A 27,939-nucleotide genomic window follows, 5' to 3' on the forward strand; every position below is an offset into this window, starting at 1 on the left:
CCACTGATCGCAAATAAAATGATATTGTGCTGTTGTCATGCCCCTTGTCAGTTGAAAGGTTAATCTTGATGTTGTGACTAAAAACAGTGAAATTGTAATGTGGAAGAGAGGAGGGAGACTGTTCGACTGGCAGACTGTAAGTCATGGTGCCAAAGTTGGCTGTAGCACCCTGGTTGAGGACATAACACCTTTTTTTGAGGGTCTGCCCCATGGGATGGGATGGCCTGAACGAAGGCACCGCCTATACTAGCGGGCGTCCAATGCAAGGGACCAGACACGTGCTAAAAAGACGGTCCCTGTGGACCGTAAATGCCATGTCCACGCATGGGAAGACAACCTCTCTCTCCTCCCTCTCTCTGCATGGCTGCCTCCCTCAATGCCATTTCCTCCTCTTTACCATTGGGCCCCGAGCCACAATTCACCATCACCAGCCTGCACGACACCAATACCTCGTGGCTTGCTCAAGTCCCCACCTGCCCCTTTGTTCCTCATATGAGTCTGGTACTTTGGCACCATATTAGGGCTAGGCTTTACTTATTTATATTGTACACACGTTTAGTTTTTCTCATCCTACCTCCCCCATTTGACTTTCCTCGTGCATCAGATCTGTCCGACTATTGTTGTCTCATGATCCCCATGTCAAAATCATATGTATTATAAACCATTTTAATTATAAGACACGTTTTCCTGTATTTTTCCTCTTGTGCTGTTGTCATGTCATTTCAACGCCAGGTTCAGCTTTCATTTGGATGATCCTTGAGGAAAGAATGCAGTACATACAGCAGAAACAAAATATCATTCCGGAATCCGAGAGGTCCTATACCTTTGGCTCAGAGCGGTCTGTGTTAACAGACCACACCAGAGGCGACAATATACAAGTCATTACAATCAGCAAAATATATTTCAATAGGGTTAAAAAAAACAGCAAGGAGCTGATACTCTAGGACTAGGTCACCTACCTTTTGGGTCGTATGAGGCCTACATCTGTGTAATATAAAAGCTAAATGCTGAACGGTTTTTGAAATACAGTTTTATCGCAGACACAAAAATACATGGACAGATGATCGGTCAGTCAGACGGACGGAGCTAATTTTAATGTCCGCTGTCGGGAGTTAAAATAATACGAGAGGGAACAAGACATGTGGACCACCATGTACATTGTACATTGTTATCAAGCAACAAAATCAAGCCTTTTATGAAAGAAGGCATCCTAATATGGAAGGCTTAAAAATATGGAGTATGAATAGAAGCTCAAAGGACCACATGGTAGTAATGGAGAAAGTGCACATCTGCATCGATTCGAGTTTTGTAACAAAGGGAACCAATGCAGTAGCAGGGTTACAACAAAACAAACAGTCTTACTGTTGGACAATCCAGCAGGGAGTGGGGGGCGGGCAGGAGGCTCCTCTACCAGTCAGCATAAAAGGAAGTAGGAAGAACACACACACACACCACCAGCATAAAAGATTGAACAAGATTGTGGAAATGGAAAGAAGCTCATTAAGTAATTCACAAAAGGATGTATTGAGAAAAAATATCTTTAAACATATATATATATATAATAATAATAATAATAATTCTTATTATAATAATAATAAAATGGCTACCTAAACTGGTAAACTTTTTTTCTTTTTGGTATACCAGATCGAGGCTCTTGTAAGAGCTAACATTAATCACAAAAAGACAAACTGACACATAAAACAAAAAATAAAGGGAGCGGCAGACAAGATGGGGGGAGAGAGGGAAGCATACAAGCACAACAACAGTAGAGAACAGGGACGTCGGTAGATCTGTGGAAGGGGTAGGGCTTGGGGGGAGGAGGCACGGGAAAGGGGGGGGGGGGGGGTGGGAGAGGTATAAAACAAAGGACACTGCTAGGACTTCCAGGAAAAAAAATCGGAATTTCAAACAAGTGGATCTGGGGTGAATTAACGGGGTTAGAAGAGATCAAGGTTTTGGATGGAGGAAGACAAGAGATGGTGGTGAACAGCCGTTTTAAAGACCTGGAGGGAGGAGTGGAATTGAAGAGAGTGAGGGAGTTTGTTCCAGAGGTGGGAGTAAAGAGGAATGAAAGAGTGAAGGTGAGCAGAGAGTCTTGATTTTGGCAATTTCACCAGAAGAGGGTTACTGGCAGATCTTGTGCGACCTGCAGGAATATTTGGGGGACAGAGCACAGATAGAGCTGGGGGAGATAGGCCAATTAGGAGTCGGTAGAAGACAGAAAGACCACCTATCTGCCTGCGGTGAGTGAGTGAGAGGCCCTCGGAGTTAGCTTCATCGTGGGAGATTCCAATGATTCTGAAAGCTTTGGTTTCAACAGCGTGAAGACGAGCTAGGTGTGAGGCAGGAGCTCCAGCCCAGAGGGGAGAACAGTATTCCATTGAGCTGCGGATGAAAGCCTTGTATGTGGTGAGGAGCTCAGGTGTGCCAAGGAAGGACTTCGCACGACGGAGGATGCCCAGTCGGCGCCGGGCTTTGGAGGCCAGATTGGAAATGTGGTTTTCCCAGGAAAGATCATGGCAGATAGTGAGACCCAAAAGCTTGAGTGACAGAACTTCTTGGAGAGGATTGTTCAGAAAGTAGATGGGAGGGTTGTCCAGTCAGTCTTTTCAGAGAGACATTGTAAAAGTGTGAGATTTGTCAGGATTGACAGACATGTTCCACTTGTTTGACCAGTCTGTGATTTTGTCTAGGTCTGCAGAGAGTGAGGAGGCTGCAGACTGCCGATCTGAGGGATGAGGAATGGAGCGGCAGAGAGTGTAGTCATCAGCAAAGAGATATAGAGGATTTTCAAGAGAGTTAGAGAGATCATTGATGAAGACCAGAAAAAGCACAGGGCCCAGAACACTGCCTTGGGGAACTCCAGCCAGAACAGGAAGGGGGAGATGAGAGAAACCCATTCAGGGCCACACGTTGACTACGATCAGAGAGGAAGTCCGCAAGCCATGCATGGAGATTTCCATGGATACCATAGGAGGAGAGTTTGGTGAGCAGAGCGGGGTGCCAGACCATATCGAAGGCATGTGATATTTCAAGGCATATAGCTCTAATTTCCTGTTTGGCATTGAGGACCTCCATCCATTGTTGAGAGGTGAAAGTGATCTCCATGTGAAAGAGGCATTCTGTGCCACGCTTGAGTCTGTGGTTGATCAGTGCACCAGGAGAGATACTCTTCTTGTCTTGGGGGATTTCAATGCATCGACTGGCCCTGGCGGGGATGGTTATGAAGCATGTGCTGGTCCCCATGTATCTGGGACTGTGAACCAGAATATCACTAAGTTCCTCGGCTTTGCAAGAAGTCATGTGGCTGGCTCATGGTTTCAGCGCCCACAGCCTCATCACTGGACTTGGTATTCCAATGCTGGTGTTGTGGCGAAGGAGATTGACCATGTGCTCATTGATGGTCGATGGCAGATGCTCCAGAACTGCAGGGTCTAGAGGAGTGCTCAGTTCCTCAACACTGACCACAGACTTGTTGTAGCAACTCTGAAGTTGCAGCTCAAATCCAAGAGAATGCTACCATCCCAGCCTCAGCTGGATGTGAGCAAGCTCAAGGAGGAGAGGGTATCTGAGGAATTTGCGAGCAGGTTCAGTGGGGTTTTGGGGGGGGTCTGGATGCTTCGGGGGATCCTGAGGAGTTGTGGAGTGCCTTCAAGACCACCATCCTTGATATTGCCGGTGTCTGTCTTAGAACCCACCGTCAGGAGAAGAAGAACTTTGTCTCTCAGGAGACGCTTGATACCATCGACCAGAGTCGCAGGGCCAGGCTCGATGGCAGAGCTGAACTGTTCCGGGAGCTAAAGCGTAAAACTGTACGCTCGCTGAGGGTGGACAAGGAGGCCTATGTGCGAGGAATCTGTGAAAGGGTAGAGCATCATTTGCGGACATGCAATTCTCGTCCTGCTTACAGAGGAATCCGTGCATTTCATTCCTCTAAGCCTGTCCCTATGGCCTAGGTGTACTGCAGTTAGAGCAGAGGGTGGTGGCCTCTTGACAGAGGAGTCTGAAGTGAAGGCCCACTGGGCCGGTTACTTTGAATGGCTGTACCAGGCTGACCCACCGGCTGTTGACATGGAAGTCAGGGGTGTTGCTATCCCAAATGCTGACCCCCGAATTAACTGTGAACCAGCTTCACCTGTAGAAACACAGGCAGCGGTGAACCGGCTGAAAGGGGGCAAAGCTCCTGGGATTTGTGGCATCTATGCTGAGCTTCTCAAGGCTGGTGGAAATGCTGTACTTGAGTTGTTGCATGCAGTTCTGTGCTCTGTTTGGAGCACAGGCATCCTCCCAACTGACTGGAAGAGGGGCCTTGTTGTCCCCCTCTGGAAAGGGAAGGGTGATCACCAGGACTGCAACAACTACCGAGGGATGACACTACTCTCGGTGCCGGACAAGGTCTTTGCTTGGATCCTTCTTTCGCCAGAGGTTTCACCACCATCTGCTTGAGCACCAGTGACCAGAACAGTCGGGCTTTACACCAAAGAGGTCAACGATTGACCGTATCCTTGCGCTTCAGGTCCTCACCGAATGTAAGCGAGAGTTTCACCAGGGGCTGCCTCACAGCCTATGTTGATCTCCACAAAGCGTTCGATTCGGTGAATTGGGATGCCCTTTGGAGGATTCTTGGTCTTCGTGGGGTGCCACCAACGCTGATCAATCTGATCTCTGAACTATACCCTGGTACTGAGAGTGATGTGAGGTGTGGTGGCTCCATCTCTGACTTATTCCAGTTGTTACTAGAGTTCAGCAGGGGTGTGTATGGGCTCCCACACTCTTCAGTGCTTGTATGGACTGGATTCTGGGGAGGATGTCGGAGAGGTCAGGCTGAGGTGCATCGTTTGGGAGTGTCAAGATCTCTGACCTTGATTTCGCAGAGTCATCTTTGCGGAGATGCTGGATATTCTTACGGGGGCCGTCCAGGCACTGAATGAGGAGGCAGAGCTGCTGGGATTACGGATTTCTTTGGGTCAAAACCAAGATCCAGGCTTTCAATGACATCTTGGATGCTATTGTCTTTTCTGTGCCTGTTTGTGGCATAGATGTTGAGGTCATGAAGCGATTCACTTACCTTGGCAGTGTTATTCATGTCTCCGCATGTTGTAAGCCAGAGGTTGATAGACGTCTGGGTCAGGCCTGGGGGAGTCGTGGATTCACTAGATCATGGGGTGTGCCGCTGTCAGTATCTATGCAGGAGAACGAGAGTCAGACTCTTTAAGTCCTTGGTGCTTCCAGTCTTGCTCTACGGATGCGAGACTTGGACCTTTACCAAGGGCCAGAGAATGAGCCTCAACTCCTTTGGTACCAAGTCTCTTCGGAGAATCCTTGGCTATCGCTGGTCGGACTTTGTGTCCAATGAGCAGTTGCTGAGAGAGACTCAGATGAGATATGTTTACTGTATGGTCCATGAGCGTCAGCTGTGGCTGTATGGACATGTGGCTCGTTTTCCGGACACTAATCCAGATCACCAGATACTCTCAGCAAAGAAGCCTCGTGAGTGGAGGAGGCCAACAGGCCGACCGCGTGCCTCGTGGTTGCAGTAGATTGATCGGCATCACAAGGAGATAGAGATGGGCCAGGCATCAACCTGGTGGATGGCCAGACTGAGACCCCTGGAGTACCGTTGGAAAGTGGATGCGGTGACGCGCTACTCCGGCGGATGCTCCCATACCTGACCTGACCTGACATTCAAGATATAAAATCAACTTATGGTGAGATTAGATGGAAAATGCTAAGACTACATCAGACAAACTTTGTATAACTGTACCCGAGGCCACTTAGGGGTGGTATAACAAGGTTTATCTGTGTGTGGATTCACACACACCTCTCCCCTCCATTTAGAAACAAGCGAGGCGAATGAAGAGTTAAGGCCGGCTTTGTTAAGTTGTAAATGTCCCCTACCCCATATGACACCGATTGTAAGGATTTTGCGGCGGAATCAAAGTAATGAGTGTCTTGACCTTTTCTTGCATGAATTCTGCTGCTTGCATCTTAAAAACAATTAAAACTGTTTGAATCAATTAAGGGATCTTTCTTCAAGTCTACAGGTAATAAAGCTCTGGGCAATATAAACTCGGGTTAGATAAGCAGAAATAGGTGATACAACTGACTGCAAAATTAATAATAACAAAGTGACCATTTGAGTGATTTGGCATTCATTGATAGGATAGGATAAGCGAGACACATACTCTTGCTCTGTTGCACAGCCGTCTTTTGTCTGTTCTCTGGATCCAGAACATCTGGTGGTTCCATGGGGTTTCCCAAGTACAGGCTGAAACAAAGGCCAAACAGACTCAGAATACAGTCACTCAGCACACACTCATCTACTACCTCGTTGCACCCAAATGACAAAATGTAGCCAACATAAGCCGAGCCCAAAAAAACTTCATAACTATGAAAAAACTGCCAAGAATCCAGCAACTTAAAGGCTGACGTGAAGATCTCTTTTGATAAATTGGTGCTCTCCCATTTTTTTTCTGACAATCCCAAACAACAACACAACAACATGCATTTTCAGGCCATTTTCCCTGCTCGAGCGGGGAAATGCATGTTGTTGTTGTTGAGCGGGGGTTAGCCTTGCGGTCCCCATGACAATCTTCTCCATCTTGCCCTATTTTCTGCATCTCTCCTTGTTAACCCCCTTGCCCGCATTTCTTCTTCCACCATCTTTAGCCAAGTCTTTCTCGGTCTTCCCCGTCTTCTACTTCCTTCTACATTCATTTCCATCACTCTTCTCAACCAGTCACTTTCATCCTTCCTCAACACATGACCAAACCATCTCAACCTGTTCCTCTTCACAGCATCAATCACAGGCTCCATTCCCATCATCTTTTGCAATTCATCATTTGTCTTCCTCTCTCTCAACGATACTCCGCACATCCACCAAACCATTCGCATTTCCACCCTTTCCAGCCTTCGTTGCTGCTCTACGTTCATTACCCATGACTCGCTCCCAGAAATCATAACACTTCTCACACATGCAGCATACACCTTTCCCTTCAGCTTCAATGATACTCCCCTCCTCATCAGCATGCCACTCAGTTCCCGAAACTTCTTCCATGCACATCTCACTCGAGCAACCATTGCCGAGTCTGATCCACCTTCTCCATATAGCATGTCTCCGAGGTAGCAAAATGTTTTCACACCTTCCAGCTTCACGCCGTCTCCAAGATCCAACTCAACATTTCCTCCATCTGCAGCTCCCTCTGTGCACACCTTACACTTGAATGTAGCTGCCACACTGGTTAATGACCCTCTCAGACCACTGCATTTTTGATGAACCCACTCAGCGCCAATTGTACATTGAATGGAGTTCACTCCGACACCCTTCCTGCACACAGCACATGGCCACTTCCCAGTTCTTTCCACCTCACCACATGCTTTACCACTTGCCATCACCTTCGTCTTTCCGATATTCACCTTCAGACCTTTTGTCTCCATACATTCCTCCCACTTGTTCATCTTTTCCTTCAGTCCATTAATACTTTCCGCAATCAACGCCAGATCATCTGCATACAACAACTCCCATGGTAAACCCTCCTTTACGTTCTGAGCCAGCACCTCTATCACAGTTACAAATAGTAGTGGACTTAGTACCGACCCCTGATGCACTCCCACCTCCACCTCAAACTCACCACTGTTCCCATCCTTCGTCCTTACAGCTGTGCGCGCTCTTTTGTACATTGCCATCACTACTCTGATCAACCATTCCTCCACTCCTAACTTCCTCAATGCCCATGTCAATACTTCACGTGGAGCCCTATCGAATGCTTTCTCCAGATCAACAAACCCAAGAAACAACTTCTTCCTCTTCTGCATATACTTCTCCTGCAACTGCCTCACAATAAAGAGTGCGTCTGTTGTTCCTCTTCCTGGCATAAATCAAACTGCATTTCGTCTATCTTCACCTTCTTCCTTATCCTCCTCTCCAACACCCTTTCCAATACCTTCATTCCATGCTCCAATAACTTTATCGCTCGGTACGAGCCACAGTCCAGTCGGTCATCTTTCCCCTTGTGTCGAGGGACGAGGGTACTCAGTTCCCAATCCACTGGAATGCGGCCTTCTTTCACCACCAGATTACAGATCTCTGTCATTCTCTTCACACCCCAACTTCCTGCTGCGTTCAACATATCTCCCACAACTCCCGTCGGCCGTCCCACTTTTCTACTCTTCAATGCTTTTATCGCTTCCTCAACTTCCTTCTCAGTTATCTTCTCTGCCGGTCCTAAAACTGGGTTACTCTCTATGTTGCCATCCCATTCATTCTCTGTATTCAACAGCATTTCCATATATCTTTTCCATCTTCCTTTAATTCCATCTGGGTCCACATCTGGGTCTGACAATCCCAAACGTTCATGAATAAATGTCGGTTAAAGGACAACAACATTTATGCAAATAAGCTCATGTTGGTCAATATATCAGGATTCAAACCTGTCAATTTTGTCATATTACTATCAGCGTAAGCGCTATCTAGGCGACCTCATAATATTAAAACTTGAAACGATTGTTCTTTGAAGTCTTACACAATTTCAATGCGAGAGTGCTGGGGTAGACAGAACGAGGATGGTGTATATGCGGTGTGGTGAAGCATTTCAAAGTGGGCCAGGACGGTGTGTGTGATTACTGACTCATCAATTCGGTCGGGATGACCCCAACTGCGGTGTGGTTCTGATGCGCCGTGCCCAGTGTGAATGAAGCTGTGCTTCAGTGGAAGGCTGATGTCATTTACCGACAGACCAGCTACCGATGTCACCACATTCCTTGGGAATGGCCCGACGAGCAGTGAACGTTTGTTCTGGCCACGCCACCAGTAATTCTCAGCCCTGTCACGAAACGACAAAGAGCAAAGATCAGATCGACATGCATCGTTGTTCCACACACCCACCGAACCTGGTATGCTCCGTCACACACCCACCCATCTAGGCCTACGCACACCCAGCATGTATTGTCATGCAAACAACCAGCCCATGTAGCACACCGAAACACATCTTGTTTTTCATAATTATTTAAACTTAAAACATTTGGGGTCTCTAATATTCTATTGAATACATGTTCTTGTTTTAAACTATCTTTTCCAGAAATACTTACCTGCCCTCCAAAATGGTGATGACATCATCAACTCGGATAGACAGTTTGTCCTGCTCCTCAAAATCATGCAAGGCACACATTTCTGTCGGTTGAACCTTATAAATGACAAAAGAAAAGTTGCATTTCAATCTTGAATGCGAAAGTAACACAATTGTCATGTGCAGGTTTTTCATATGGATTCAGCAATGGTAGACATGGCCTACTAAAAACAAAAATCAAGAACCATTCAGTTCAAGGTCACATGCCCATTCCAATTCAGTTCAACGTCACAAGTCCGTTACTCCTCCTCCAACTCCCTCTCTACGTTCCTGCACCCTGCCTCCCCTGTCCCTGACCGTGGGGACCTCCAACATCCAAGGCATCTGCTCCAATCTGACAGGAGAACTTTTGGTTGCATATTCTTCTCCTCTTTGCTCCAACCTCTCGTTTGTCTGTATGCTGGACCATCCTGCTAATATTGATGACCCCATTTACATATCTCTCTCTGCCAACATGAACCAACTTTTAACCACCTCATCCCAACTGTTTCTTCCTCATATGCGGCGATTTCAATTGTCATCATGCAAGTTGGCTGGCTGTTGGTACCTCTCTCGCCAGCCATGGCGCTGCAGCTAATGAATTCTGTGACTCCCTGAGCCTGACTCAATCTGTGAACTTTCCCACCCAGATTTCTGCCAATAGCAAATCCTTCCTTCTGCATTTGGTAATGACCAACTTTCCTGCTAATGTCTCATGTTCTTCCACTGCTCCAGGTAACTCGTTTGATCACGTGCTTGTGATGCCGGCGAGTCTGGCCATTCATTCAGGCTGACTGGTAGTGCAAGCTGCAATTTCACTTCAGGACTGGTATAGTATATATTTACCACACCTGATATTAACTCAGCCTGGGAATTCTTTCACAGAATCTTTATCTTTATCTTTCTCTTTCTCTTTCTCTTTCTCTTTCTCTTTCTCTTTCTCTTTCTCTTTCTCTTTCTCTCTCTCTCTCTCTCTCTCTCTCTCTCTCTCTCTCTCTCTCTCTCTCTCTCTCTCTCTCTCTCTCTCTCTCTTTCTCTTTCTCTTTCTCTTTCTCTCTCTCTTTTCTCTCTCTCTCTCTCTCTCTCTCTCTCTCTCTCTCTCTCTCTCTCTCTCTCTCTCTCTCTCTCTCTCTCTCTCTCGTGGAGAGTGCGTATCCACTCTCAGGTGAGTCAGAAACAACATCTGGCCAACCTCAAGACTAAACTTTCAAACCTGTTTCCTTCTTCAAATACCTAGTGGCACCTTGTCAAGTCTGTTTCTGGAGTACGCTGCCTCTTCATCCCTTCCCTCACTTCAAGTGGCATCACAGCTGACTCTGCTCATGAGAAGGCTGAACACCTCAATTGTGTGTTTACTTCCAAATCTTGTGTGCTCAACCCCTCACTCTCTGTATCCACCCTACCTCGTCCTGGACTCTGTCTTTCTCACATGAGATGGTGGAGAAGTTTCTGAGAACTAGTGACTGGTTCTACAACTTGCCAGGACGGCATCAGTGCACGTGTCTTGAAAACCTGCTCTGCCTCTCTTTCACATCCTTTTTCTGCTATGTTCACATTTTATCATTTGTTCCCAGTCACCTTTCATTGTACGTCATCATCCTAAAGGTCATGAAATCCATCATCGCAGTTCAGATCAAATCCTTCCTTTTCTTAAATGGCCTGAATTCAGACTATCAGTTCGATTTAGACCGGATACCCTGGACATACCACTTCTGCTCTCCCAAAAACGGGTGGAGGTCCTCAATCTCTGACATGAGAACAGGACCATATCTCTGCACATATCTCTTTAAAAAAAATTAAAACAGTTCGTACAGTCTGGCACTCCTTTGCCACCTCCTCTCATGGGTTATGGACTTCCTCCACTCTAGAAGTCAACACGTGGCTGTCAGAGGAATCCTCTCATCTCCTCTCCCTGTCAAGGCTGGACTGGCCCAAGGCAATGTTTTGGACCCAGTCCTGTTCCTAATCTTCATCAGCATCTTTATGACTCTCTTGAAAATCCCCTTTATCTATTTGCTGATGACTCCACCCTCTGCAGTAGCATTCTTCATCCCTCAGATAGGCAGACAGCAGCCTCTTCCCTCTTTGCAACCTTGATAAAATCATAAGCTAGTCCAAAATTTGCAATATGTCTTTCAATGCTGCCAAATCTCACGCTCTCACTTTATCTCTCCAGAAGGATGGTCTGGCAAACCCTCACATTTACTTCCTAAACAAACCTCTTGGAGTTCAGTCATTCAAACATTTGGGCCTCACCATCAGCCATGATCTTTCTTGGTCAAACCACAAACCTCGAAAGTCAGCCGCTGACTGGGCATTCTCAGTCATGCAAACTCTTTACTTAGCAAACTTATATCTACATGCAAGGTCTTCATTTGCAGCTTAATGGAACACTGCTCTCCCCTTTGTGCTGGAGGCCTGGCCTCACACCTTGCTCAGCTTGATGCTGTGCACACCAAGGCCTTCAAAAACAATGGTATCTCCCATGATGAAGCTGAGTCTCAGCGTATTACTTTCTCATCACAGACAGTTTAGTGGCATCACTGCTTCCTTCAACTTTCTTTATGGTGTTGCACTCTCTGACTTTTCCTTCCTTTGCCCCCCCCCCCCCCTCCGCCTCCTCCCCCAGTATTCTCTGATAGTTAAACATCTCCCTGCTATACATCAGTTGTTGCTGATGTCATGTGCCAGTGATAAGAGAGTACCTCCAAAGAATATGCATAATTGAAAAATATGTGAGAATCAATGCTCTTTTTTTCTCCCCCTATTTAATTGACTTCTGAGGCTCTGTAAACCTTTTTTTTGAAAAAAACAAAAACATTCTATAATTAACCCATAACTCTACATTACTGAAAGAAAATTCCAAAACTTTTCATAAATATTTTTATGCAAGTCCATCGTAAGTAAATTAATAATCTCATTGAAAACATGAGCACCATGTCGCTACAGTGGGTTCAAATGTACAGAAACACATCACCCCGCATTAAACAATTATCAATTATTTATTATGGTGATATTGGAAGAGGGCAAGGGACAAAGTGGCACTAATTTAACTTTATTGTACAACACAAACATAGGGGCAATACCCCTGGTTGTCAACCTGGTAGAATAAACAGTATATTGCACCGACTAAGCCAATTTCAATGGTTGCTAGAAGACAGGGCAGCATGTAGATTCATACTAACATAATCATAAGACTTTAAATAAACAAAGAAAAAAATACCTATTTTGGGGGGCAACCTTCACTCCGCACCCCCACCTCTCCTTAGGGCCCAATTTTTTTTGGGGTTGTTGTGTAGTTGTTTTGTTTGGGGTTGTTTGGGGGGGGGGTGGTGTGGGGTTGTTATGGGTATTGTTATGTGTGGTGACGGTTGATGGGGGATTGTGATTGGGAAGGTGGAGTGGGGGGAGGGGTGTGGTGTGGTCATGGATATTGTTAGCTAGGTGACGGTTGAAGCAGGAATGTAAGGGAATGGTGGGGGGGAAGGAGGGGGGGGGGTGGAAAGAGTGGGTGTGGGTTGGTTGTGGGTATTGTTAGCTAGGGTGATGGTTGATGTTTTTAATTTTTTTTCCCTGGAAAATTAAGATCCCTCAAAAACCAAGGCCACCTAAGTTGAGCAGAAATCAGGAAGAGCAATATTACCAGAGGAAATCAGCAAGAAATCCAAGTCAAAGCAGTTGTGTCAGCGGAAAATATCCAATGGCAGAAATATGTGTTGCACTGCATGGAACAAGATCGCCCATCGGGCGGGTACTCTGCTAGTAGTTCTAAAGGGTCTGAAGAGTTTTAGGGGAATTAAGGGGTCAATGGGTTATTTGGGGTCAAAAGAGTCTTAGGGGTCTAAATAGTCTTATTGGGTCTAATGGGTCTTAAGGGATTTAAAAAGTCTTGGGGATCTTAATGTTTAAAGCATCTTGGGGGTCTTAAGGTTCTCAAGGGGTCTCAGGGTATATAGGGGTCTCATGTAATTAATACAGATACACCTCGACCCTGACATTCACGGGGAATACGTTCCTGGAAAGTGCCGCAAAAGTTGGCACCGCGAATGTGGAGGCATTGTTTCAATGTAAAAAAGGGGGATAGGTTCCCGGCATTTCAAAATCCAAGAATGACAAGGCAAAACACACGAATGTCGATGAAAATCCCACGAATGTCGATGAAAATCCCACGAAAGTCGATGAAAATCCCGCGAATGTCAATGAAAATCCCACGAAAGTCGATGAAAATCCCGCGAATGTCGATGAAAATCCCACGAAAGTCGATGAAAATCCCGCGAATGTCGATGAAAATCCCGCGAATGTCGATGAAAATCCCGCGAATGTCGATGAAAATCCCACGAATGTCGACGAGAATCCCGCAAATGTCGATGAAAAGCCGTGAATGTATGCCGTGCCATTGTTTCAATGGGGGGAAGGAGAATAGGTTATAGGTTCCCAGCGGTTCCTGATTCATCGGGGAATTTTTAAAATGTTTTGGACGGTCAATGCACATGATTACAGTTTCATTTTAAAAATCTTACAAATAAAAAGAAAACGACAAAACCAGGTACCGTCTCCAATTTATTGAAGGAATGCACTTACTGTTTATTAAAAGTGCTTAACCATACCGTACTGCGAAACTAAACCATCGCATAAGCTCCCCGGAACTTCGTTCCAGGTGAGATAAAAACAACAGCAGCAGCAGGTACCATTTCAAATTTTTATTTGCACAAACACTCACAACCTTTCAAATGATAATGATGATGATAATGAAGAATTAAAATCAAATGAACTCCTAGAAGGTAGTCGAGGTAGGTGAGGGCACAGGTGAGGCTGCTGGTGAGGTCACTGGTGTGGTTGCCGAGTCGTGCACTGAGAGAGGGTGACAGGACAAGCAGGAGAGGGTGCTGATAGTCTTGAGGTGGAGGGACGAGGGCGGAACAATGTGTAATTGTGAGCTGCCTGGCAGATTGCCATGGGTTTCTGTGCAGTTCTTTGTGGGGGAGCAGCACGTCATCGAACCCCTTCTTAAATTTGAGTAACACTCCATGACGGGGTCGGCGTCATGCATCCTGTTGGAAATTGCCCGCATGTCATGCAGCACCCGACCCAGGAACTTGACCGTGAGGTTGGACCTCGGCACGTCCTCCTCCTCATTACTGCCCGCCTCCTCCTCCTCCTCCTCGGACACCATGGTAATGGCCTCCAACTCCTCCATGGTGAGCTCGACACCATGTGTGGCCATAAGATCCTGCAACTCCTCAGGCTGCATATCGTCAAATCCTTCCCTCCCACCTGCCGTGCTAACCTGACAATTTCATGCCTCTCCTCCGTGTTGTTGGGAAATCCTCTGAAGTTCTTCACTGGCTGTGGCCACAGCTTGTGCCAGCACGTGTTGATGGTGGAGGCTCTCACCTCATTTAGCGACTCCTTGATGGTGCAGATGCAGTGAGAAATGTTGAAATCTTTCCAACACTGCCCGACAGTGAGCTGCATGGTGCAATACATGCGGCGAAAGGTGTGGCGGGTGTAATACGTTTTAAATGTGGAGATTGCACGTTAGTCGAGTGTCTGGAACAGGGGAGTAGTGTTGAGCTGCAGGAAGATCGCCTTGACGTTCGGGTGAGCCACATCCAGTTCCGTTGGGTGGCCAGGAGCGTTGTCCACGGGCAAGAGAACCTTGAAGGCAAGGTTTTGTTTGGCCAGGTACCTTTCCACCTGAGGAACGAAACAATTATGAAATCAGTCCATGAAGATTGATGCCGTCACCCAGGCTTTCCTCGTGGACCACCAAAACAGAGGCAGCTTTTTGTTCTTGCCCTTGAGAACACACGGGTTCAGGGGAACGGTAAAACATCATGGGTTTCAGCATACAGCCCCCCTTTTGTACATTTTTGAGAGATACCCGGTCCTTCTTGGCAGCCTTGAATCCTGATGCTGTCCTCTTATGCTTCGAGATGAAAGTTCTCGTGGGCATATTTTTATAGAAGAGGCCGGTCTCATCAGCATTGAAGACCTGCTCTGGGAGGTATCCCTTCTCGTCGATCAGCCTAGTGAGTTGAGCAGGGAACGTTTTGGCCGCGTTGTGGTCTGCGGAGGTACGCTTCCCTCTGAGCTTTACATTTTTGAGACCGTACCACTTATTGAAATGGTGGAACCATCCCCTGCTTGGTGTGAATGAACTGGTGCTGCTCGTACCATCATCGCTCAACATATCATTCATGCTCGCACCACCCGCGCCAGACAGATTATCGTAAATACTGTTGTGGATATGAGGATTGTGTTTTTTTTATTATTGCTTTATTCTGGACCCTCCTGCCTCCAGTCTGTGTATAAAGGTCAAAGGTCGTACCGTAATTAGTTCATAAGCACTCACGTTAGCCAATCATAGATTTCCCCCTTGTTGACAGTTATTTCCTTATTCTGTGTATTAGGCTAAGGATTTGTCTTCCATTAATTTGACACTCCATTGCACTGCATTAAATAAAGTAGATCCCTCCGACATGGCATCTTCAAAGTGCCAGGTTTGCCAGGTTTGCTGCAATTGCCAACTGCATTTGGGCGGTTTTCTTCGTTCGCCATTGCTGCCCTTTGGCTGGAGCTAGCTCGAATCGCCCCAAAACTACCATTGGCCACGAGGTAAGGTCGGGGAAGAAGGGCGTGTCTCAACCTCGTCATAGAGGGGAGGAGTGAACCAGCCCTTGCCGACCAACCCAGAACGAGGGGTTGGCTTTAGAGGGCGGAGAGAGAACGGTTGGGGGAGGTTCGCAAAAGGGTCAAGGGTGAGGCTTATATAACCCGCGGGAGACGCCCCCAGAGAGAGTCGAGGAGGGAGGAGATCAGAACACAGACAAGCCTGAAGAGAGTCCTGGAGTTTGTGAGAGAGGGAGAGAGAACCCGTCACGCCAGACCCCCCACCAGCAGCGTTGGCTCCACCAAGCAGCTCCGACCCGTTACCCCGCGCACACGACAGGATCGGTGGCATCGGCGGCCGTCGAGGTCCAGCCCGACGTCCCGTGCGGGATCAAGCTCCAGCCAGCTCTGTGCCTTCCTCCCCCTCCAGCCACCCACCTCCTTCCAGCCAATCCACTCTGCAATTCCCCGTGTGAGTCCGTCTTTGTTTGTTCTGTCCAGGGTATTAATTAAGCCTGTTTAGATAAGCTAGCGATTTTCACTGTGTCTCTGATTTCTTCTGTAAATTATTTTATTATCCTTCCTTCTCCTTGGTTACATTTGGTTGTAAATAGCAAATAAATTATATTCGTATTCCCTACTTCTGTCTTCCTCTTCTTCACATCCATGTCGCCTTTGTCTTTTCCCCATTGAATATCTGTGGCACGATTTGGCCCACGTTTAAGGGATCGGGTCTAGTCATTGTAAAAACAGTTCGGGCCGCGGCGCCATCCGCTCGGCAAATTAACATCTTATCCACAGTCCGTAACAATACGTTTTGCCCACTCAATGAGATATCCACTCAAAGGCATACTCTTCTGCATGTTGTCCTCTATCCATACGCTGAGATCCCTCTCCATCCTTTCTATATGGACATCTCATCCCTGGGGGGTGACCACCTTGGTGCTCGGCACAATGCTCACTGCAACACTTTCTTGAATCGCCTTCTCATTCTTCCGTATGTAGCAATCGGTGGATTCGTTGACACCATGATGCCTGCCCACAGAGGCTGCACTCTCTCCTCTCGAAATCCGGTTGAACAGCTCTACTTTCTGGCTCAGGCTCATCACTTTCTTCTGCCTCTTGGTGGTCAATGCACTTGCGGTACTGGTCTTGTGCTTAGGAGCCATGATTGAACGATGGGAAGAGTGAGAGGCAAAAACGCAGGTCAAAGCAACAGGATGAGAAGAATGATTGAGACCCAGGACATGATGGGCATATGTATGCATGTGGGCATTGTGTGTAGCTGCGGGAGGGTGAGTAGTCGCCCATTGTTTTTGGGGGATGTTATCGGGTGATGCTGTATTCACCAGCTGGTAATAGATGCGATAAAGCGTTTTCATTGTGTAACAGCTGGGATGATGCCATTTTGAGCACCTACTAATTGTGCTAATACATGCGATGATGTGTTTTCATTCTGTAACTCATGGGGGGTGGCATGTTACGCAGCAGGTGGTAGATGCAGTAAAGCATCTTCATTGTGTAAGAGCTGGGATGATACCGTTTTGAGCAGATGCTAATTGTGCTAATACATACACAATTACACAGTAAAGAAGCCTGTGTATTCATTGTATAAATTGCAGGGGATGTCGTCTTACAAAGCAGGTGATAGATGCGGTGGAATGTTTTCATTCTGTACAGTAACTCGAGAGGGACGACGTGATACGCAGCTGGTGGACTATCCCACGAAGCTGTCACAGTGCGAATGCAGGAATATCCCGCGAAGCAATGTTTACGGTGTGAATGGTGAAATATTCTGCAAAGCAATGTTTACGGTGTGAATGGTGAAATATTCTGCAAAGCAATGTTTACGGTGTGAATGGTGGAATATCCGGCAAAGCAATGTTTACGGTGTGGCTCGTGATCGAGGCTCGTGAAAGAGCTAACATTAATCACACAAAAAGTCAAACCGACACATAAAACACAAAAATAAGGGGAGCGGTAAACAAGATGGGGAGAGAGGGGGAAGGACACAAACACAACATATGAGAGCAGGGACATCGGGAGAAATGTGGGAGGGGGAGGGCTTGGGGGGAGGTGGGAGAGGTATAAAACATATGAACACTGCAAGGACCTCCAGGAAAGAAGTTGGAATTTCAAAAAAAGTATATCTGGGGTGAATTAGCGGGGGTAGAAAAGATCAAGGTTTTGGATGGGGGAAGATAAGAGATGGTGGTGAACAGCTGTTTTAAAGACCTGGAGGGAGGAGTGGGATTGAAGGGAGTGGGGGAGTTTGTTCCAGAGGCGGGAGAAAAGGGGAATGAAAGAGTGAAGGTGAGCAGAGAGCCTAGATTTTGGCACTTTAACCATAAGAGGGTTGCAGGCAGATCTTGTGCGACCTGAAGGAATATTGGGGGGACAGAGCACAGAGAGAGCTAGGGGAGCAAGGCCGGAGAGGAGTTGGTAGAAGACAGAAAGACCACCAACCTGTCTGCGGTGAGTGAGTGAAAGGCCCTCGGAGTTAGCTTCATCGCATGAGATTCCAATGATTCTGAAAGCTTTGGTTTCCACAGCGTGAAGCCGAGCTCGGTGTGAGGCAGGAGCACCAGCCCAGAGGGGGGAACAGTATTCCATTGAGCTGCGGATGAAAGCCTTGTATGTGGTGAGGAGCTCAGGTGTGCCAGACGGAGGATGCCCAGTCGGCGACTGGCTTTGGAGGCCAGCTTGGAAATGTGGTTTTCCCAGGAAAGATCATGGCAGATAGTGAGACCCAAAAGCTTGAGCGACAGAACTTCTTGGAGAGGATTGTTGAGAAAGTAGATGGGAGGGTTTTCCAGTCGGTCTTTTCGGAGAGACATAGTAAGAGTGTGAGATTTGTCAGGATTGAAAGACATGTTCCACTTGTTTGACCAGTCTGTGATTTTGTCCAGGTCTGCAGAGAGTGAGGAGGCTGCAGACTGCCGATCTGAGGGATGAGGAATGGAGCGGCAGATAGTGGAGTCATCAGCAAAGAGATAGAGAGGATTTTCCAGAGAGTCGGAGAGATCATTGATGAAGACCAGAAATAGCACAGGGCCCATAACACTACCTTGGGGAACTCCAGCCAGAACAAGAGGGGAGATGAGAGAAATCCATTCAGGGCCACACGTTGCCTATGACCAGAGAGGACGTCTGCAAGCCATGAGTGCAGATTTCCATGGATACCATAGGAGGAGAGTTTGGTGAGCAGAGCTGGGTGCCAGACCGTATCAAAGGCATGTGATATGTCAAGTGAAACAGCTCTGATTTCCTGTTTGGCATTGAGGACCTCCATCCATTGTTGAGACAGAAGAAGCAACATGTCCAGAGTAGAATGACCTGGTCTGAATCCAAATTGATGATCAGAGATCAAGCCATTGGAGAAGAGGAAGGATTTGATATCCGAAGCAATGATGGATTCCATGACTAATGGTGGAATATCCTGCGAAGCTCGCTTATAACAAGGCTAAAATATTTTATGTGGCCTGTAAAAGCCATGAAAATGTGAAGCGCAGGGCCAGGGAATGTAGAAGCCGGACATGTTCGCAGCTCGTGTACATTTTTTTTTTTTGCGCCGTGAAAAACCACAAATTTGTGGGACACATGGCAACGTATGTAGAAGCAGGTTGCAATTTATCAACCGCGAATGTTTTGAACACGAATGTCAGGGTCGAGGTGTACACACATCATTGAGGACAAACAGACAAACAAACAAACAGACAGACAGACAGACAAACAAATGGACGCAAATGCAATACCCTCTCCTCTGGTGTGGGTAATGAGTTTTTTTTAAAGTAAAGGCAAGGTTCAAAGGAAAATAAAAAACAACAATCGCATTAAATGTGAGAGACAATGCAGTGAGGAATGTGAGCTGTCATCGAGTACCTCTTGAAGAAAGTCTTTAAGAGCAAGAAAGGATGGTCGATCATCTGGTTTATGAGCCCAACACTGCAGCATCACATTGTAAGCATCCTGTGGACAGTCTTCTGGCTTGGGAAGTCGCTCACCCTCTTTATCTATTTTATGCAAAATCTGTGGAGAAAGACAAATTAAGACAAATTAACATTTATCCAAGTTTCAGCAATAAAGGACAATCTTCTCGTGACATCAATGCAAATAGATAAAGGCCCTTTCTGTGGAAAAAGCAGTCCATAGGAAATTTTGTTTGCATCTTGAACCTTTTGAAGCAAAAACTACATAGTGTTACAGAGAACAAGTGTCAGCAACATTGTTGCTCGCAGCAGTTTTGAGGCCACCATTGTCAACATTTGCATTAAACTCTGCCCAAAGCATGTCTACCAAGGGCCTTTTTGTTGCTCCCAACCAGGCTTAAACACAATATGAGAGCCTGCTTTGGGTTAATAGGGTGCATGTGCAAGGCAGAGATCCGACCAGCATCAAAGAAAAGATCACGTGACCTGGTTGATGGAGATTTTGACATGAGTGTTACTTAGCCTCTAATATTAACATACAAGCTGGGGAAGAGGGAGAACAGCGAGATGACAGCAGTATGCGATTGTATGTGTGTGTATACCAATATATACAGTGCATTCAAAAAGCATTCAGACCCCTTTACTTTTTTCACATTTTGTTATGTTGCAGCCTTATGCTGAAATCGTTTAAATTCTTTTTTTTCCTCATCAATCTCCACTCAATACCCCATAATGACAAAGAGAAAACAGGATTTTAGAAAGTTTTGCAAATTTATTAAAAAGAAAAAACTGAAATATCGCATTGACATAAGTATTCAGACCCTTTGCTATGACACTTGAAATTTAGTTCAGGTGCCTCCCATTTCTCTTGATCATCTTTGAGACGTTTCGACACCTTGATTGGAGTCCACCTGTGGTAAATTCAATTGATTGGACATGATTTGTAAAGGCACACACCTGTCTATATAAGGTCTCACAGCTGACAATGCATATCAGAGCAAAAACCAAGCCATGAGGTCGAAGGAACTGCCTACAGAGCTCAGAGACAGGATTGTGTCGAAGCACAGATCTGGGGAATCCTACAAAAAAATCTCTGCTGCATTGAAGGTTCCCAAGAGCAAAGTGGCCTCCATAATTCTTAAAAGGAAGAAGTTTGGAACAACCAGGACTCTTCCTAGAGCTGGCCGCCCGGCCAAACTGAGCAATCGGGGGAGAAGGGCCTTGGTAAGAGAGGTGACCAAGAACCTGATGGTAACGCTGGCTGAGCTCCATAGATCCTGTGTGGAGATGGGAGAAACTTCCAGAAGGACAAACATCACTGCAACACTCCACCAATCTGGGCTTTATGGCAGTTGGATTTTCAGCTACATTCAGCCACAAGTGCATTAGTGAGGTCGAGCACTGATGTTGGGCAATTAGGCCTGGCTCGCAGTTGGTGTTCCAATTCATCCCAAAGGTATTCGATGGGGTTGAGGTCAGGGCTCTGTGCAGGCCAGCCAAGTACTTCCACACCAATCTCAACAAACCATTTATGTATGGATGTATCATTTCCGCTTTGTGTACGGGGAATTGTCATGCTGAAACAGGAAAGGGCCTCCCCAAACTGTTGTTACAAAGTTGGAAGCACACAATCATCTAGAATGTCATTGTATGCTGTAGCGTTAAGATTTCCCTTCACTGCAACTAAGGGGTCTAGCCTGAACCATGAAAAACAGCCCCAAACCATTATTCCTCCTCCACCAAACTTTACAATTGGCACTATGCATTCAGGCAGGTAGCATTCTCCTGGCATCCGTCAAACCCAGATTCGTCCGTCGGACTGCCATATGGTGAAGCGTGATTCATCACTCCAGAGAACGCATTTAGACTGCTCCAGAGTCCAATGGCGGCGAGCTTTACACCACTCCAGCCAACACTTGCGCATGGTGATCTTCGGCTTGTGTGAGGCTGCTCGGCCATGGAAACCCATTTCATGAAGTTCCCGACGAACAGTTGTTGTGCTGACGTTGCTTCCAGAGGCAGTTTGGAACTTCGTAGTGAGTGTTGCAACCGAGGACAGACGATTTTTATGCGCTACGCGCTTCAGCACTCAGCGGTCCTGTTCTGTGAGCTTTTGTGGACTACCATTTTGTGGCTGACCTGTTGTTGCTCCTAGACGTTTCCACAATAACAGCACTTACAGTTGACTGGGGCAGCTCTAGCAGGGCAGAAATTGGACAAACGAACTTGTGGGAAAGGTGGCCTCCTGTGACAATGCCATGTTGAAAGTCACTGATCTCTTCAATATGGCCCATTCTACTGCCAATGTTTGTCTCTGGAGAAATGCATGGCTGTGTGCTTGATTATATATACCTGTCAGCAATGGGTGTGGCTGAAACAGCCGAATCCACTAATTAGAAGGGGTGTCCTCATACTTTTGGTCATGTCGTGTATATCCACTGACTAACTGACTGACTGATATTAATGTTCGCTACCTTCCGGGTTCATAGAAAGATGAAATTTGGTGTGCCGACGGACAGTGAAGCTGGTACACCGTCCGGGAAAAAAAAATCACAGAACTGTCAGAAAGTGAACGACCATAAATGAAAATTTACGTAAAAACCGTAAATGCATATATAGGTGCATATATAGAAAAGAAAAGCCAAAAAAATACCTCAAACAATATCTAGCATTTGAAAATTGTAATTTCTTTAACTGTAAAATGTGAAATAAAAATCTCAATGAAAAATTACATAAAAACCGTACACACATCCACAAACAAAAAAAATTAAAAAGTAAACCTAAATTGATATATAGCAGCATGTCGGTGATGGTTGCCTATAATCATAAAGCTTCTATTACTCACGTACTCACATTATAATTGTACATACTTTATAGAGGAACTTGGTTGAAAAAAGATAACGTGTACTACTTTATACTACTAGGTGGCATTTGTAGCCTACGTTAACACATTCTGTGTGGACAACCAGACAAACAAACAAACACATAGACCCAAATGCTCTCTCTCGTTTGGCGAGGGTAATAATAATAATAATAATAATAATAATAATAATAATAATAGGCAATGTGAGAGATGCACAGAATAATGCAATAACTTAATAACAAAAGGGTGGGTAAAGGGAGTTGTTGTTTTGGAAGAAAATGCATCACTAAGATGTGGACAGAAGATTCGAAGGATTGAAGTAGTCCTTCAGGTTAAAATTTCATAACGTTGTAACATACCTGGCTACCATTGAGTCCAACCCAGGGCTCTTGTCCATACGTGAACATCTCCCATAGAGTGACACCAAACATCCACGAATCACTTGCATGCGAGAAGGTACGTGTTTTTAGGCTTTCAGGAGCACACCTGGGGAAGAAATGTACCTGCTGGCAAATTCGTTTATGCAAACCTTCTCCGTTTCAAAAACAGTGTGGCCAAGGTTAATCGATTATTTTGTACAGAGAGAATGTTTCTTCACTGGCTGGCTAGCTATGAGAGTTCTCTCATCTGGTTTCGACTTGCAGCAAAACAAGGTTCTTTATTGACAACTTTCAGTTATGTAACCTATCCTTAAATGAAGTCATGCGACTGAAAGAGTTCCTGGTTGGATTAAATCTAACAAGGTGCCCAAGCACAGGACTCGCACGCGACATCATGCTACAACAAGCGTTATGCCTCGGTCCCCCGTCGTTGAAGTGATGTGAGTTGACAAAGTGGAAGACGCAAGGCGGCCATCTTGGATTTTGACGTGGCGACCCAATTTTCAATAGCGTTCTTCCTTATGCGTAGATACACCCACACACCAGATTAGAAGTTGGTACTTCGCTTATTTTTCAAGATATTCCGCTCACAAGGTTCAGACATACATGGTGGTGGCCATCTTGGATTTTGACGTCGCGACCCAATTTTCAATAGCGTTCTTCCTTATGCGTAGATACACCCACACACCAGATTAGAAGTTAGTAGTTCGTTTATTTTTCAAGAAGTTTCGCTCACAAGGTTCAGACATATATATTGTGGTGGCCATCTTGGATTTTGACGTGGTGACCCAATTTTCAATAGCGTTCTCCCTTATGCGTAGATACACCCACACACCAGATTAGAAGTTAGTAGTTCGTTTATTTTTCAAGATATTCCACTCACAAGGTTCAGACATACATGGCGGTGGCCATCTTGGATTTTGACGTGGGTTGCACCCACACACCAAATTAGAATTCGGTCCTTCGCTTACACACGCACGCACGTTCGCACGCACGTTCGCACGCACGCCCGCACGGACGCACGCACGGACGAAGGGGAAAACCATAGTCCCCCTTTCGCTCCGGGGTGCGACGGGGGACAACAAGCTTTTTACATCGACTATCACCCGGCAGAAACTTCCTCCTCCCCACCCCACCTCCTCCCACTCCCTTCCCCCATCACCCCCCACTCTCCCCCCCCCACCCCCCCTGCCCATAAATGGCAAGTTTTTATCTTCCTTTGCTTGGCAGACAGATAACAGCTTGGTGCCATAAATGTTTTCAACGTACTGCAAAATCCATAGCAATATGACCATTCGAAACAATAACCATTTGAATACAATATACTGTGCAGACCAGCACAAGTACTCTGGAGCCATACAACAAAACAAGGCTAAACACTTCTGGCCATATGATAAAATACAGGCCCTCTATCATAGGGAAATTGCTCAAAACTATCTGCCAATTGACCCAGATTCACCTCATTTCTTCGAGCAGATTCCATGCAGCTGTAATATCAAGGTGTGATGGGAATACAGAAAGCTGGGCCAGGTACTATCAAAAGCGAGCAGACTCACCATGGTATTATCAGAGAAAAGAGGATCTGTTATTCAACTTTTAATTTGATAAATCTGGAGACAAACAGAGGGGAAGCTTCACTTTATGGCACAAGTATGGCCACGTCTGAGATAAGGTTCAGACCATGACACCACCTCAAAGTGCCTGGACTGTTTGAATAATGCGCATAATGTGTTGTGGCAGTACCATTCACTCTCCTCCAGACCAAAATCCCTCCAGCTACAGCAAATAAAGTGAAATAAATAAATTAATATTCATCAGTCTACACAACCTTCTTCCCTTGTTCAATTCAGAAATTGTAGAAATGGAACAGTTCATTTGCTAAAATTCAGTTTGCAGCAGAGCACATCCACCACAGTTTGCTGTCCAAAGATAACAAAAACATTCTTATCCTTTTCGGTGCTTTTATGAGCAACTTTTTATGTTGAAGGCTCCAGTCTGGGACAGTACAGTTCACATCAAGGCCGGGCCTTAAATAAAAGAGCTGCATTGATAGAAAAGTGAAGAAAGAGAGAATAGTCTAAGAGTTTCTGGTCACCACCATCTCAGATCATCTCCAATCAAAAACCATAATCTTGTCTACCCTTGTTAACCCCATGCCAAGCCCTCGTCCTTCCAAATTAGCAGTTTCTCTTCCTAAGAGTTTCCTTCTGTATCCATCTTGTCCACCCCATGCATCCTTTCCTGCCCCACATTTCTCCCCACACCCATTGTTTGTACAAGTCGCCTTCTACCTTGTCCTTCAACTCTGCTATTGGTGCCCCTCCCCTCTCTCCGCAGTTCCTTTTGGCCTGTTAAGTCCTGATCTGTTCAGTGTACCAGCCCTTCCATAAGCCTCGACTCTGCATACAAAAAACCTATGGAGACTACTTCAAACAGCAGAATTGCTTCTTGTACAACACTATCTACATTTACTGTACTCGAGCTTGCAATATGCAGCGACAAGAGGCCTTTGTTAGTACAATGGGTGAAAAATAACAGCATGCCTGTAGGAAACGCATTGTCCGCAAACTTAACTATAAACGTCGATCACATTATTATTAAAAAGTGAAGAATGACAAAGTTTCTTGAAAAATACAATTTTTGCAAATTGCAATCAAAATAAAGAGAAGCCCTCCCCAATTTAAGTGTAAGCCTCACCATGCAAAGGGAACTTTTCTATGCTCGGCCATGACGTAGTGATCGTGGTTCCGGGGCAGAGCCCGCATAAGGCCAAAATCTCCGATCTTAACACAATCGTTTGATGCAAGTAAGATGTTTCTTGCGGCCAAGTCGCGGTGGATGAAGCGGCGTGACTCGAGGTGTGCCATGCCAGTGGCAATTTGCACTGCGTAGCGGCACAACGTAGAAATCAGGAATCGGCCATGGTTTCTACGCAATCGCTCAAGCAATGATCCCAATGGGGCAAGCTCAGTTACCTGGGAGGCACGAGGAAACAAGCAAGAACAAACATTGCAAATTACAAAATGTTCTCCCATTGCCAAACATATCCTTGGCCAACAACTGATGCCGAAAACAATTCACAGCTCAATGCCAAACTCCTTGCTCCTGCATTCCAATGAGAACATTTCCTCATTCTCACCTGTTCAAAATGGAAGTATTCCTGTGTGTTAAGGATTGAGAAGGGAAATTTGCTGTTAACCAATAGACATCAAGTTTGATTGACCACCTGTCGGCATTAGTCGGTGGATATTAGATATCCCAGAGATTCTTTCACAAAGAGTACGCGAGTTATCTCCGGCCCCCTGAACAAATTGCGAACCCTTGTCCAAATCATCTTCAGTCGAACGTCAGGCTTGGCCAGTCAGGTCATGAAAGACGGAGCAATAAATAAATAAATAACACTTTTCCTGGCTGACTCCACAAGAAGGTGAAATCCATTCAAGCTATTAAATGTAAGTAGTAGTAGTTGCTGTGTTACCTTGCAATCTCTTTTATACCAAAAGTGAATGTCCCTTGATTGGTACTTGATATACTGTATATTGCACAAGGATCCTCCCTTAAATCAGAAGCGACAAGACTTTAACATACCATTGTCATGTGAACTGAGAATGTATAAACTGCACTCTTTGCAATCTTATTTTAGGCACCCAAATCTCATCCGCCTCTACGGTGTCATCCTTGACTACCCCTTCATTCACCTGCCTACAGTGTTTACTGCATGAGTGCACCAGGTTGGAAAGTGGGTGGAACAAAGTGGATGAAAAAACTGCTTTTTGGGCCTTACCATTTTCATGGGGTAGTCAAGGATGACACCGTAGAGGCGGATGAGATTTGGGTGCCCGAGGGTGTGCATTGCGTTCACTTCTTTTATGAAGTCCTCAAGTGCGTCTGGTTGGTTTATTACATCAGTCTTCAAACATTTAACTGCAACAGGAACCTGCAGAGGCACACGAATATGAATGAATGCAAACAACAAAAACAAACACAAACAGGCCTAATTGCATCGCTCCCCAATCGCTCTCAAGGTGTGAACTTGCATAAACATCCGGAGCTATGCTCATGTAATTGATCCGCACTACTTCCTGCTTCCATGTAAATAAATCCATCCTTGAAAATTGCACACGTACAAAACGTACAAAACATTCACGTTAATAAATAGCAAGGTTATTCACAGTTGTAAGGAAAAGTGCAGCGGTCAAAATATATGATCCGAAACAAAAGGGCCACGTTATATTTAATCCTCGCAAATTTGGAAAACTGGGCACATAACCATACCCTGCCCTTTCCCCCATCCCCACTACGTCCCCCTCCCCATTAAAAACGAATGTTTCCTTTACTGTCGTTTTGAACAGTTGTGAAATTGCTATATATTAATTTTGACAATTCCCCTCCCCTTTACTCTCCCATCCAAGATGTACAGTCACGTGAAAAAGTAAGTACACCCCATGTAAAGTTTTGACTTTTTCAACATAATTCAACATACAGCTATTTGATCTTCATTTCAACAATATTGACAGATAAAGGTGATATAATATAACAAATATCATGAAACATTTACATTTTGTAGTCCATTGTATAATTTAAATAAACATAACTGCAAATTTTGCATGTGGAAAAAGTAAGTACACCCTTCGCTCTAATAGGTGGTATTGCCCCCTTTGGCAGAAACAACCTCAAGTAGACGTTTCTTATAACTGTCTACCAGACTCTGACATCGACTGGGAGAAATTTTTGCCCACTCCTCCATGCAGAATTCTTTCAGCTCTGCGATGTTTGAGGTGTTTCTTGCATGCACAGCACGTTTCAAACCCCCCACAACATCTCAATGGGATTTAGATCCGGGCTTTGACTTGGCCATTCCAGAACCCTCCATTTCTTTCAGCCATTCCTTGGTGGATTTACTGGTATGTTTAGGCTCATTGTCATGTTGAAAGGTCCACCTTCGGTTGAGCTTCAACTCTCCGACAGATGGCCTCACATTATCCTCAAGCATCCTCTGGTACAATGAAGAATTCATAGTGGATTATATGATGGTGAGCTGCCCAGGCCCT

The 27,939-nt window shown here is 45.7% G+C and overlaps 1 protein-coding gene across 2 annotated transcripts in view; it reads right to left on the minus strand.

The window, feature by feature from the left end:
• TNK2 (tyrosine kinase non receptor 2) overlaps nt 1-27,939 on the minus strand; it is a 100,340-nt gene that overhangs the window by 14,477 nt on the left and 57,924 nt on the right. For both annotated transcript variants that reach the window (XM_078786984.1, XM_068131332.2), the window contains exons 5-11: nt 26,673-26,825; nt 25,586-25,863; nt 22,868-22,994; nt 19,599-19,745; nt 9,088-9,182; nt 8,628-8,822; nt 6,186-6,268 (exon numbers count right to left, since the gene is read on the minus strand). In XM_078786984.1, the coding sequence (XP_078643110.1) occupies nt 6,186-6,268; nt 8,628-8,822; nt 9,088-9,182; nt 19,599-19,745; nt 22,868-22,994; nt 25,586-25,863; nt 26,673-26,825 (1,078 nt within the window). The remainder of the gene's footprint in view (nt 1-6,185; nt 6,269-8,627; nt 8,823-9,087; nt 9,183-19,598; nt 19,746-22,867; nt 22,995-25,585; nt 25,864-26,672; nt 26,826-27,939) is intronic.

This window comes from Myxine glutinosa, chromosome 11, assembly GCF_964187855.1.
Source record: "Myxine glutinosa chromosome 11, kmMyxGlut1.1, whole genome shotgun sequence".
In the NCBI taxonomy this organism is placed as follows: domain Eukaryota; kingdom Metazoa; phylum Chordata; class Myxini; order Myxiniformes; family Myxinidae; genus Myxine; species Myxine glutinosa.